The sequence below is a fragment of the Nelumbo nucifera genome, chromosome 4, assembly GCF_055504915.1.
Source record: "Nelumbo nucifera cultivar China Antique chromosome 4, China Antique-T2T, whole genome shotgun sequence".
Classification (NCBI taxonomy): Eukaryota; Viridiplantae; Streptophyta; class Magnoliopsida; order Proteales; family Nelumbonaceae; genus Nelumbo; species Nelumbo nucifera.
This window is the reverse complement of record NC_142652.1, coordinates 32,474,659-32,489,627: the sequence shown is the minus strand read 5'-3', so window position 1 is coordinate 32,489,627 and position 14,969 is coordinate 32,474,659. Positions and strand designations below refer to the sequence as shown.

General features: G+C 41.3%; 1 protein-coding gene across 1 annotated transcript in view; it reads right to left on the bottom strand.

Moving 5' to 3' along the window:
• LOC104609949 (putative serine/threonine-protein kinase SIS8) overlaps positions 1-14,969 on the bottom strand; it is a 72,814-nt gene that overhangs the window by 31,408 nt on the left and 26,437 nt on the right. Inside the window, exon 6 of the mRNA XM_010276398.3 lies at positions 4,522-4,590. Coding sequence (XP_010274700.1) covers positions 4,522-4,590 — 69 coding nt within the window. The remainder of the gene's footprint in view (positions 1-4,521; positions 4,591-14,969) is intronic.

Here is a 14,969-nt window from a genome sequence, read left to right as displayed (position 1 = left end):
ATTAAGATCATTGGGGACAGGTGAATCAACATTTAAAGGAGCAACGGGAGCAAGTGTACCTAGCTGATGAGACGGATCTGCCTCGGGTGAATCCGATGATGTTGGTTGCATAGTGTCCGGCTCCACGGCTCTTGAACTCTACTGGCTCTTATGGCGACAATGAAAAACCCGGAACGGAGGAGGATTGAGTAAAGGAGGTAGTTGAATCTGAGTCGTCGCCTGTTTCTCCTCAACCCTACTCTCCCCCTGAGGAGAAACCGAGAAGAACGGTTGACTCTCAAAGAATGAGACATCAATGGAAACATAGTACTTGCGGGCAATGGGATCATAGCAACGATACCCCTTTTGAGATGAAGGGTAACCAAGAAAAACACAAGGAATAGCCCGAGGGTCAAGTTTACCACGAGTAGGTGACAGGTTGTGGACAAAACAACGACACCCAAAAACACGCATCGGAATGGTGGACAGCGGGGCTGTAGGGAACAAGAGCTGATGTGGGGCCTTATACTCTAGTAGCCGAGAGGGCATGCGATTGATGATATATGTCGCGCACAATACTGCATCCATCCAGAACTGTTTTGGCACATTCATATGAATCAGCAAGCCACGAGCAACTTCGAGAAGGTGACGGTTTTTTCGTTCAGCCACACCATTTTGTTGGGGTGCCCTGGCACAAGAGCTTCGCTGAAGTGACCCACTCGAAGCAAAGAACTTCGTGAGATCACTATGGAAATATTCCTTTGCATTGTCCGACTGGAAGATATGAATTTCCGTTTGGAACTGAGTGAACACCATGCGTTGAAAATCTTTCACAATTTGTGGCACTTCATCTCGAGATCGCATAGGGTAAACCCAAGTGTATCGAGAATAATCATCAATCAAAGTAACAAAATACTTATAGCCAGCCGCAGTAGGTAGAGTAACAGGGCCCCAAATATCAGAATAAACAATATGAAATGGAAACTCAGATCTTTTATTATGTAAAGGTAAAGAACTTCTACAATGCTTACTTAACTAACAACTTTGACACTGTAACTGACTCACTGACAAGGACTCAAACAACTTTGGGAACATAACTTTTAACGACTCAAAAGAAAGATGACCTAAACGACTATGCCATAAATAGGCCTGACTCTCACTCGACGAACTTGTGGACTCGGTCACCACTAGACCAGCATTATTCTCCAACACGTAGAGACCATCCACCATGCTTCCTCTACCAATCGTCTTCCCCGAGGTCAAATCCTGAAACACACATGAAGACGGAAAAAAGGTGACTGAGCAGTTCAAAGAGTGAGTAAAACTACTAATGGACAGCAAATTAATAGCTAATTTCGGAACATGCAGGACATTAGGAAGAGTAAGGCCAAGTGGGAGAGATATGGTGCCTCGGCCAGCTATGGTAGAAAAAGAACCATCAGCCAGTCTTACCTTATCTCTCCCAGAGAGAAGGTTATATGTCTGGAACAAATTTGACTTAACGGTCATGTGATTTGAGGCTCCGGAGTCAATAATCCAAGGTGAATCAGTAGTACGAGATGACACATGGAAGGCTGTGGCATTACCTGATGTAGACGCAAATGAGGTAGAAGGAGTAGGCCCAGAATCCACCTGGCGGAGAGTCCTACCATACAATTCCAAATGTTCACGGAAGGAGTTGATAATATCTTCCTTAGAGTCAGAACCGGGATGTCTCTCCTGAGTTACGGAAGGACTAGTCTCTGTCGATGCCATACTAGTTGAGTTATACCTTTTTTGATTCTGCTGGCCTGGTTTCTTGCCCTGATCTGGTGTTGACTTCTTACCCAAATCCTGTGCCCATTTAGGTTTTCCATGGAGATCCCAGCATGTATCTTTCGTGTATCGTGTCTTCTGGCAGTGAGTGCACCAAAGCTTGCTTTTATCTTCTGATTTTTTCTGAGTGTCACCCCTTTTAAAGCCACCTCCGACATTTGTATCTGAATTTCCCCGAACCGCTAGGGCAACTGACTCCCCTTCTACACCATTCATCACACTTCTTCTGCTTTCTTCTGACTGCACCAAGGCATACACCTCCTGGACTGATGGCAAGTCTTTACTACCCAAGATCTGTACCCTGATGGACTCATATGACGGATTCAGCCCTAGGAGGAAGGCAAACACTCGTTGCTGTGATACAAGTGACTTATAGGCCTTTGCATCTTCATCACACTTCCAATTCACATTCTGAAAGTGAAGGAGCCTGGAAAGCTGAGATATGTGCAGTTATGGAAGGAGCCCGGAAAGCCAAGGAATTGAACATCAGGAAACTTATAATTGAAGGGGATTCAGAAGTGGTGATAGGGTGGCTGACTAAAGATCAAAATGATTTATGGAAGTATAATAATGAGAAGAGGAAATTCAAATGGCTGGTGCGGGATATGGAAGTTAAGACATGTTAGATTAAAAGATCAGCTAATTCCTTAGCTGACGGTTTAGCAAAACAAGGGGCAAAAAGGGATTCTTTGTTTTGGGCTAAGCTGTAACGGTAGTGTCTTTGTATCTTTGTATTTTTTCCTTTCTTGAAGTTCTTTGTGACTTTTGGAAGATAAGTGTGTTTGTCTTCCACTTGTAAATTTTCTACTGATGAATTAATGAAAGTGTTATTGATCAAAAAAAAAAAGATAGTGATCAAGTTCTTTCCATATTGATGTCAAATCAGAATAGTACATCGAGAGACTCCTCTCCCCCTGCTTGCAAGTAGAAGATTCAGCTTGTAGTTGATATATCTTGGCATAGTGTCTTTGTTCTGAATAAGTGGACTTCGCTTATTCCCATGTCTCACAAACAGTTTCAGCCCACATAAAAGTTTTCCTTACTTGTGGCAACATTGAAACCAAGAGCCAAGACATCACCATACTATTCTCTTGGTTCCACCTATCATGCTCAACACTTCCATACTTCGGTTCCTTTACTCTCCCATTGATGTATCCTATTCGCCCCCTAGCAGTGATGTAGAGTTTTATCCCCCTAGACCACTCAAGGTAATTCAGACCATCAAAGGGAATGACAGCCATGGGAAAGCTCATATCCATTCCCCCACTCACTCCATTGTGGCTCCCTGAGATCTCTGAAGTAGCAGAATTCTCAGTCGACATGGTCAAGCAGTTAATCAGTCCCAAACACCGGACTTAGGACCCCTCCTTACTCCACAAAACAATGCTCCACTCAGTTCACACCCACACACTCGGGTTTACCAACCAGATTGAGCACAAACAGTACCAAATTCCGGACAAAAACTGAGGTAATATTCGGCAGATTTCAGACCTGTATAGTTTTAACAGTCCCCACCTACCAGAATTCCAGAATGTCTAACAGCCACTAATCAGCAGGAGAGATCCTTCTTACTTATAGTCAACTCAAACCATTGAGAAGACAGGTCATCCTTGACCTACAGTTGTCTTAACACATGAACAGGATCACACGATCCAAGAAAACTAGGGTTACACAGGTTCGACAGCATTCAGCCGCCCCAGATTCATAGGGTTTTCACTCGGCACATGACCAAGGAGAGTAAAGAAGAGAAAAATAGGGAGAACTGTACCAGTTGTAGCTATTCTGTAGTCTAGAGTCAGATTTTTGTTCTGCTAGTCTGTTCGATCTGTTCTTTGGGTTGATCGATCTTCTCTTGACAGTAGGGTTGATCGATCTGCTCTCTTTTAATCAGCATTCCCACTCTGATACCATCTTGACAGTGTAGCCGGCCAGAGATAAGAGGAAGAGGAGAGAAGAAGAGAAGAGAAGAGAGAAGGTTTGCAATGTAACAGTACTGGCGGCGCCAGTGTTTATTTTACTATATATAGGGCGACAGAAATAACAAGGGAAAAGACCCTTGTGCCCTTGAGTACAATAACAGACATAACAGAAATAAAAAAAACGAAATAAAAAAACACTTTAATTAGCCAAACAGGCCCTAACATCTGCAACTAAGTTATTTTAACATTATTCTAACATTCTCCATATCAAAACATGACTTCTAACGCATCACGATTGTGGTGGATTGATGCCAACCACAAGTTTATAATACATGAGAATTTTCAGGTATATAATACACCAAAACTATTGGGAATTTAGGACAAAGAAATTTCTTCTATCTACAATAACAATATTGATAACATTGCATCGTTGTAGAGAACTAATGCGTTTACAGATTGAAGCAATTCTTGATTTAGTGAGATTGAGCATTATGTATCACCATTTAAACCCATCACACCATAAATTAAAGAGTTCAACAGTACTTATTTAGTACAGGAACATAAGCCGGGTCAGGAAGTTTCTTCAATGGCTAGGAAACATGTAAAAGTCTAAATTGGCATATTTAAGTAAGAATCAAAACAAATTAGCATATTTATGTTCAATATATTTGTAACCAAAGCAAATGAGATTATTAATATATACGAGCTCAACAAGAAGCAGTAAATATTTATGAAATAAGATGCCTTTGCCATCTTTTTTAGCTATTATAAGGATCATATGTCTTGGTGGCTCAAAGAGAGAAGCTACCTCACTTCTGAATTCTTCAAGTGCATCACCAGAAATATCTTGGTCTAAGAACTTTTTTACAGCAACTTCCTGATAAAAGTAATGACATATGTTAATATTAAAAGAATGAAAGCATGAAAGAGCAATAAATATAGCAAGAAGATAGGCATACAACTTTTCAATTGATTATTAATTATTATTTAGAATTCTTTAAAGAAATACTATTTTTGAGAAGAAAGAACATAATTTACATTCTGTGATAGACCCCATCATGGTGAGAGAAGCATATTGGATTTTGGTACGTGAAAACCCAAGGGTATTACAACTGCTCATCTATTGAGAGGCTGCTAGACTATTGCAGGTTTTTTCTATCAGAAAAGACTTGTAGAATAGAGGGCTCCAAAATGGATACAACGCAACTAAATTTTGATGGTTGTAGTCTAGGCAACCAGGGCACATCAGGCATAGGAGTGGTGAGAGATGATAGGGCTTAGGAGAAACACCTTACTCATTCAAGGTCTAAAATAGGCTTCCCCGAGTGGCTGGACAGACCTGATCGTTGGAGGTGACTGCCAAGTGGTTAATCTTTGGTTGAGATCAGGGGAAGAGTCACCTTGGATTTCTGGATTTCTAGTCAAAGAAGCAAGATCAATGAGCCACAGCCTGGACAGCTCATTCAAGTGGGTCGCAAGAGATGCCAATTTCTTGGCTGATTATTTAGCAAGAACAGGGATTACTAGGGGAATCTGTTGTGGAGAACTCCTGGGCTAGGGAATTGTAGAGAAGATGGGCTGAATGGGGCCCATAAGCTATTTATCTTTTTTTATCTTTTATGTTCTATGCTGTAATGGGCCTTAATCTGGGCTTATTCTTCCTTATGTTATGTCTTTTTAATTTTCTGCCCAACTAGGGGCTTCTCTGTAAATTACCAAAGTTTAACTTTGTTGAAATAATTTAGTTGTTGGTGTCAGGGTCTGTTTGGCTAGTTAAAGCGTTTTTTATTTCTATTTTTTTACTTCTGTTATGTCTGTTATTGTACTCACTTATAGCAGGGGCACAAGGGTCTTTTCCCTTGTTATTTCTGCCGCCCTATATATATTATAATAAAAGCTGGCGCAGCCAGAACTGTTACATTGCCAATCCCATCTCTTCTCTTCCTCTTATTTCTGGCAGGCCACACTGTCAAGATGGTATCAGAGCAGGAATACTGACTGAGAGAACAGATCAAACAAACTTCACTGATCGAACAGATCGAACAGACTTCACTCTTCCAACTTGCTAAATCTGGGCGGAACAGAGATCTGAATCTGGACTGAGGAAAACAGATCTACAACTGGTACAGTCCTTCCTTTTTTCTCTTCCTTACCCTCCTTGGCCGTGTACCAAGTGAAAAACCAAATGAATCTGGGCTGCTGAATGCTATCAGATCTTTATACCTCTGTTCTTTTTGGGATCGTGTGATCCTGTTCCTGTGTTAAGGCGACTGTAGGTCAAGGACGACCTGTTATCTCAATTATTTGGCTTGATTATAAGTGTTAAGGATCTCTCCTGCTGATTAATGTTCTTAGACATTCTGGAAGGCTGGTAGGTTGGGACTGTTAAACCGTACAGGTCTGAAATCTTCCGAATATTGCCTTTTTTTTGTCCTGAAATTGGTACTGCTTGTGCTCAGACTGTTTTCAAACCCAAGTGTATGGGTGTGGACTGAGTGGAGCATTTTTTTGTGGAGTAAGGAGGGGTCCTAAGTCCGGTGTTTGGGACTGATTGTCTGTTTTGACCATGTCGTCCGAGAATTCTGCTACTTCATAGATTTCAGGGAGCCACAATGGAGTGAATGGGGGAATGGATATGAGTTTCCCCATGGCTGTTATTCCCTTTGATGGTCTGAACTACCTTGAGTGGTCTAGGGGAATAAAACTCTATATCACTGCTAGGGGGAAAATAGGATACATGAATGGGAGAGTGAAGGAACCGAAGTGCGGAAGTGTTGAATATGATAGGTGGAACCAAGAGAATAGTATGGTGATGTCTTGGCTCTTGGTTTCCATGCTGCCACAGGTAAGGAAGACTTTTATGTGGGCTGAAACTGCTTGTGAGATATGAGAACAAGCGAAGTCCACCTATTCAGAGCAGAGACACTATGCCAAGATATATCAACTGCAAGCTGAATCTTCTACTTGTAAGCAGAGGGAGAGGAGTCTCTCGATGTACTATTCTGATTTGAATTCGATATGGAAAGAACTTGATCACTATCAGAATGTGAATTGGAAGTGTGATGAAGATGCAAAGGCGTATAAGTCACTTGTATCTCAGCAACGAGTCTTTGCCTTTCTCCTAGGGTTGAATCCTTCATATGAGTCCATCAGGGTGCAGATCTTGGGTAGTAAAGACTTGCCATCAGTTCAGGAGGTGTATGCCTTAGTGCAGTCAGAAGAGAGTAGAAGAAGTGTGATGAATTGTGTAGAAGGGGAGTCAGTTTCCCTAGCTGTCCGGGGAAATTCAGATACAAATGTCGGAGTTTTTAAAAAAGGTGACTCTCAGAAAAAAAACAGATGATAAGAGTAAATTATGGTGCACCCACTGCCAGAAGACACGACACACGAGAGATGCATGTTGGGATCTCCATGGAAAACCTAAATGGGCGCAGGATTTGGGTAAGAAGTCAACACCTGATCAGGGCAAGAAACCAAGCCAGCAGAATCAGAAAAAGTATAACTCAGCTACTATGGCGTCAACAGAGACTACTCCTTTGGTAACTCAGGAGAGGCATCCCAGTTCTGACCCTAAGGAAGAAATTATCAACTCCTTTCGTGAACATTTGGAATTGTACGGTAGGACTCTCCGCCAGATGGATTCTGGTCCTATTCCCTCTACCTCTTTGGCATCTACATCAGGTAATGTTGCCACTGCCTTTCATGTGTCATCTCATACCACTGATTCTCCTTGGGTTATTGACTCCAGAGCCTCAAACCACATGATTGGTAAGCCAAATTTATTTCAGACATGTAACCTTCTCTCTGGGAGAGATAAGGTGAGACTAGCTGATGGTTCTTTTTCTACCATAGCTGGCCGAAGTACCATACCTCTCCCACTTGGCCTTACCCTTCCTAATGTACTGCATGTTCCGAAATTACTATTAATTTGTTGTCCATTAGTAGTATAACTCACTCCTTGAACTGTTCAGTCACTTTTTTTCCGTCTTCATGTGTGTTTCAGGATTTGGCCTCGGGGAAGACGATTGGTAGAGGAAGCATGGTGGATGGTCTCTACGTGGTGGAGAATAAAGCTGGTCTTGTGGCTATAGAGTCCATGAGTTTGTCAAGTGAGAGTCAAGCCTATTTATGGCATAATCGTCTAGGTCATCTTTCTTTTGAGTCATTAAAAGTTATGTTTCCAAAGTTGTTTGAGTCCTTGTCAGTGAGTCAATTACAGTGTCAGACATGTCAATTGAGTAAACATTGTAGAAGTTCTTTACCTTTGCGAAATAAAAGATCTGAATTTCCATTTCTTATTGTTTAGTCTGATGTTTGGGACCCTGTTACTCTACCCACTGAGACTGGATATAAGTACTTTATTACCTTGATTGACGATTATTCTAGATACACCTGGGTTTACCCTATGCGATCTCGAGATGAAGTGCCAAAAATTGTGAAAGACTTTCAACGCATGGTGTTCACTCGGTTCTAAACGGAAATCCATATCTTCCAGTCGGACAATGCGAAGGAATACTTCCATAGTAATCTCACGGAGTTTTTTGCTTCGAGTGGGTCACTTCAGCGAAGTAGCTCATGGCTTATTAATTCATATGAATGTGCCAAAACGTTTTTGGATGGATGCAGTCTTGTGTGCTACATAAATCATCAACCGCATGCCCTCTCGGTTACTAGAGTATAAGGCCCCAAATCAGCTTTTGTTTCCTACAGCTCCGTTGTCCACAATTCCGATGCGTGTTTTTGGGTGTCATTGCTTTGTCCATAACCTGTCCCCTAGTCGTGGTAAGCTTGATCCTCAGGCTATTCCCTGTGTTTTTCTTGGTTACCCTTTATCTCAAAAGGGGTATCACTGCTATGATCCTACCTCTCGCAAGTACTATGTCTCCATTGATGTATCCTTCTTTGAGACTCAACCTTTTTTATCGGTTTCTCCTCATGGAGAGACTAGGATTGAGGAGAAACAGGCGACTCAAACTCAACTACCTCCTTTGCCCGATCCTCCTCCATTCCGGGTTTTTCATCGTCGCCATAAAAGCCAGCAGATTTCAAGAGCTATAAAACACAAGGCTGATGGAACTGTTGAAAGGTACAAGGCTAGACTGGTAGCAAGAGGCTTTACACAGGTATATGGAGTGGACTATGCAGAGACTTTTACTCCAGTAGCCATGATGAAATCTATCAGGATCCTTCTTTCATTGGCAGCAAATCTTGACTGGGAACTTCACCAATTGGACATCAAAAATGCTTTCTTGAATGGTGACTTGGAAGAGGAAGTGTACATGATCCAACCTCCAGGATTTTGTGCCAAAGGCAGTGAACAAAAGGTGTGCAGGTTAAAAAAATCTTTATATGGATTGAAACAATCACCTCGGGCTTGGTTTAGTAAGTTCCATTTAACAGTTCAACAGATGGGGTTCAAACAATGCCAGTCAGATCACACTCTATTTGTGAAAAGAGGTGAAGGGAAAATTGCAATTCTTATTATGTGGATGACATAGTGATCATAGGAGATTGGGAGGCTGAAATACGGAGACTAAAAAAATTCTTAGCCACTCAATTTGAGGTTAAAGATCTAGGCCCCTTACGTTATTTCCTTGGAATTGAAGTTGCCCGCTCTCACAAGGGCATCTTTATTTCCCAACGGAAATAAGTACTAGATCTACTAGAAGATACAGGCAAGTTGGGGGTAAAACCAACTGACTCACCAATTGAATCTAATCATCATCTGAGAGACAGTCAGTGAGAGTTTTTGAAAGATGTGAAGAAGTTCTAGAGACTCGTAGGGAGACTTTTGTATTTGTCTATGACCAGGCCTGATATTGCTTATGCAGTGGGTGTCCTTAGTTAGTTCATGCACAATCCTAGGACAACTCACTTTGAAGCTGCAGAGAGGATCCTGAGATACCTCAAGAAGTTTCCCGGAGCTGGTTTGTTGTTCCAGAAACATGGTCACTTAAAGGTGGAAGTATATACTGATGCAGATTGGGCAGGAGCATTCAATGACCGAAAGTCTACCAGTGGGTATTGTGCCTTTGTAGAAGGAAACCCGGTCACATGGAGAAGTAAAAAACAAAGTGTGGTGGCTAGATCTAGTGCTAAAGCAGAGTATAGAGCGATGTCTCATGGGGTTGCTGAAATCATGTGGATAAGAAATCTGTTAGGTGAACTGGGTTTTGCAGTGAGCAATCCTATGTCACTCTACTGTGACAATAAAGCTACCATCAATATTGCTGCTAATCCAATCCTGCATGATAGGACGAAACACATTGAAGTGGACAAGCATTTTATTATAGAGAAACTTGTAAATGGAGAAGTGTGTACTCCATATGTCAGCTCAGAAGAACAACTTGCAAATATCTTCACCAAAGGTCTTCATCATGTGCGGCACAAAGATTTGTGTGACAAGTTGGGCATGATTCACATCTATACTCCAACTTGAGGGGGAGTATTGAAATAATTTAGTTGTTGGTGTTAGGGTCTGTTTGGCTAGTTAAAGCGTTTTTTATTTCTATTTTTTTACTTTTGTTGTGTCTATTATTGTACTCACTTATAGCAGGGGCACAAGGGTCTTTTCCCTTCTTGTTTCTGCCGCCCTATATATATTATAATAAAAGTTGGCACCGCCAACACTATTACATTGCCAATCCCTTCTCCCTTCTCTCTTCTTCTTCTCTTCTCTTCTCTTCTCTTCCTCTTATTTCTGGCCGGACACACTGTCAAGAAACTTAATAAAATAAAAATAAGGGTGTAAGAGAAGAGATTATGTTCGAAAATCTCTCTCTGAACCCAAGTTATCGCCACCTTCTTCTTCATCTTCTCTCCTCTTGAACTCTGATTTTTACTACTTTCTTTTGAACTTTTGCATCTTTCTAAACAGTCCTTTCTTCTCAAAAGGCTGTTTTTCTTCTTGGTATCAGAGCAGGCTTGTTTTTCCCCTTTTTTCACCTTTTTTTCCCATACACAGTGTGTATGGAGAACTGAATCGTATGAATAGTTAAAGACACCTATTTCAGCCTAGTTGTTAGTGGTTTCTGGAGAGAAGACTGGTTTTGTTGTCCCCTAGACAGATTCAAGTGTGTTGCCTGAAACCCTAATTTTCTGGAGAAATCTGATTGCGGGCCCCACAGGGAGTTTGACCTGGGCGCTCAGTGACTAAAGGCTTTCTCATTGTCCTTCTTGGAGATCAAATCAAGTGGATTGGTGTTCTGTGAAGTCTACAAGGAGCGGCTTAATTTTCTCCATTTCTCCCAGCTTCCGGGTGTGACGCAGATTACTGGTACGGCTGCATAGAGGTTGGCTCACAACACAGTTTTTGTTCTGTCTTCATTTGGTGTTTTTCGAAGTTGTTTGAAATCATTTTGAAGTGTTTAAGAAGATGAACTCTTCAAACTTTGAAAACAAGCATGTTGCTAAATCCAGACAGGTTCTGGGAGCCTCTGTAGACTCTTTACTAGCTGTGACCACAGTCAAGCTGGATGGAACTAATTATCTGGCTTGGTCACAATCAATAAAGATTCATATTTGTGGTAGAGGCAAGTGAGGTTTTATCTCCGGGAGCAAAAAGGCTCCTCCGGAAGATGATCCATCATATGAAAAGTGGATGCAAGAAAATTATACTGTTATTGGGTGGCTTATGAACTCAATGCAACCACAGATTAGTCAGCACTATTTGTGGATGAATTCAGCAAAGGAAATTTGGGATAGTGTTGTTGAAACCTATTCCCAAAAATTAAATGTGGCCAGGGCTTACAAGTTGAGAAGTGATGTGAAGAATTTGAGACAGGGGGAGAAACCATTAGTTGTATACTTCTCAACACTGAAGTCTTTATGGCAAGAAATAGATTTGATAGAAGCTATAACCTGGGACACCACTAATGTTGCTGAGACCTACACAAAACTGGTTGAGAGAAATAGGATGTTTGAGTTCTTGACAGGGCTAAATCCAGAGTATGACATTACAAAGCAAAATATTTTATCCAAGGATAGTGTCTCACTGTTCAAGCATATGCCTTGATAAGTAGTGAAGAAAGCAGAAGACTTGTCCAGGTTCAAGGGGCTGGTCTAAATGATCACTTTGCTAATATGGGTTTGAAACCCAAGGGGGTTGCAAGGACTCCAAGTAGATCAGGGAAGAAAGAGATTATCTGTGAGTACTGTAAAAAGCCAAAACACACTAAAGACAAGTGCTGGAAATTGCATCATGAGCTCATGCCACTTTGGTTTCAGAAGAAATTTGATAATAAAAAGGCAAGGAGTGCTAATGTTGCTGTTGGTCCAGATAGTAACAGATACCAAACTAAAGAGATGACGGCTAGTGTGCACTTAGCAGCTATGAAGGCAGAATATGAAAAGTTTGGGAGGATGATCAGTCACCTAGAGGGTGTGACCTCTTCTTCCAACCCTTTAGAAAATTCAACCTCTTCTGCATTTGCTCATTTAGGTATACGGGCTTCTGCCAATCATGCAACCATTTCAGGTAATCGTAGGATCCCTTGGATTATTGATTCTGGTGCTTCTGATCATATGACCAACCTTTCTACCTTGTTTGTTTCATATGATTTAGTTCCTAGACGTGACAAAATCACCCTAGCCGATGGCTCTCTTGCCCCTATCTCCGACAAGGGAACCATCAAGGCTATAGACTCCTTGGTTCTTCCTTCTGCTCTTCATGTACCCAGACTAAATACAAACTTGTTATCTGTAAATAGCCTAACTAAGTCATTAAACTGTTGTGTAACCTTCTTCCCTTCCTACTGTGTTTTTCAGGATCTGGAGTCTCAGAAAGTGATTGGGAGTGGCCGTGAGGTGAATGGAATATATCTGCTAGATACTCCTGGACAGTGCCATGAACAACCTAGAAAAGTTGCTTTTGGGTCTACATCTACAGAGTCCATCAGTCGAGTCATGTTATGTCATTTTCGTTTGGGTCATCTTTCTTTCTCTGCATTAAGTCATTTATTCCCAGAACTATTTAAGGGAATTAGTTTGTCCAGTCTTCATTGTGAGTCTTGTGAACTGTCAAAACATTGTAGAAACAGTTATCCTCTGAGTAATAAAAGATCTTCTTCTCCTTTTAATAGTGTGCACTCTGAGTAATAAAAGATCTTCTTCCGGTCTTCATTGATGACTTTTCTCGGTTCACTTGGATATTTTTTGTGAAGTCCCGTGATGAAGTTCCCAAACTTGTGAGGCAATTCCATGAATTTGTCCTAACCCAGTTTGATACCAGGAATAAAATTTTCAGATCCGACAATGCAAAAGAATATTTTGAGAAAAACCTGACCTGCTATCTCACTGATTTAGGGGTTATTCATCAAAGCTCCTGTGTTTTTTTTTTCCATCAAAGCTCCTGTGTTAGGACCCCATAACATAATGGAGTTGCTAAAAGAAAAAATAGACATATTGTTGAAGTTGCAAGAAGTATTCTATTTGCCTCACATGTCCCTACAAAGTTTTGGGGTGATGCTATTCTCACTGCTACCTACCTTATAAACCGTATGCCATCTAGGGTTTTAGGATTTAAGTCTCCCTTCAGTCTCCTTCATCTGGACAAGGATCTTTTCCTATTCCTCTTCGTGTTTTTGGCTGCACCTGTTATGTACATATCCCAAGTGTCCAAATACATAAATTTGAACCAAAAGCCCACAAGTGTATCTTCCTTGGTTATTCCCCCACACAGAAGGGTTACTGTTGTTTTGATCCGAAGACTGGCACTCGGTATGTCTCAATGGATGTCACCTTTGATGAGCTTTCTTCCTTTTATGGTTCTTCTCTGGAGAGACATTGTCCAAAGGGGGAGGATTTGTCACAGGTGTTTGCTCTTCCTCTTCCTATCCCTTTTGAGTCTTTTGCTGAGTCTCTTCCTCCTCAAATGAATCAAGGGAGGATCAATCACTTCACTCTCATTCCATTGTTCCTATTCCTCCTCCTTTACCTCCTCGCCCTCTTTTTAATCCCAGGTTGTATCAACAGCAAAGAACCAGAAATGAGCAGGTTGTTTCCCCTACAACACATGAGCCTCATGCACTTCCAGTTACAGATGAGACAACAGGTACTGTTACAACCCCTTTAGAGTCATCCTTCCCAGACCTTGATATCCCCATTACTATTAGGAAAGGAAAAATGAAGTGTACTGCACATTGCATTTCCAAACACCTTTCTTATAGTTTGCTCTCTCCTTCATATTTTGCCTACCTTTCTTCTGTTGCCTCTAACCCAATTCCCAGGTCTGTGTCAGAAGCTCTTAATATTCCAGAATGGAGGGATGCTATGAGAACAGAAATTGATGCCCTGCACAAGAATGACACTTGGGAAGTGGTTGATTTGCCTGAAGGGAAGGATCCAATAGGTTGTAAATGGGTTTTTACTATCAAATATCATGTTGATGGCACCATTGAAAAGTAAAAGGCTAGGCTGGTTGCAAAAGGCTATACACAGACATATGGGATTGATTATCTGGAAACCTTTGCCCATATTGCCAAGATGACTTCTGTGAGAGTTCTGCTATCTTTGGTTGCACACTCAAACTGGCCAATTTATCAACTAGATGTAAAGAATGCATTTCTGAATGGAAAATTACATGAGGAGGTCTATATGTCTCTTCCTCCAGGGATGTATGAAACAGACATGAAAGGAAAGGTCTGTAGGCTGAAGAAATCTCTTTATGGACTCAAACAGTCCCCTAGAGCATGGTTTGAGAGGTTTAAGGCTGCCCTTGTTAGCTTTGGCTATGTATAAACACAGTCTGATCATACCCTCTTTGTGAAGAGGAGAGGATCCTTGGCCGTTTACCTGATTGTGTATGTTGATGATATTGTTGTAACTGGTAATGATGTTTCATGAATCAATGATCTCAAATATTTCCTTCATATAGAGTTTGAGATCAAAGATCTAGGGGAATTGAGATACTTTCTTGGCATAGAAGTTGCTAGATCCAAGGATGGGATCCTTATCTCTCAAAGGAAATATGTTCTTGATTTGCTCTCTGAAACAGGGAAGATGGGTGCTAGACCAGTTGCTACTCCTATCGATATGAGCCATAAACTCTCTGCTTCAGATGGAATATTGTTAGAAGATAAGGGAGTCTTCCAGAGACTACTTGGAAAACTTCTTTATCTATGCATGACTCAGCCAGACATTGCATACACTGTCAGTTGCATCAGTCAGTTCATGCATGCTCCCAAGGATACTCATATGGCAGCATCAGAGCAGATTCTGTGTTACTTGAAGGGCTCCCCTGGAAAGGGAATTCTATTT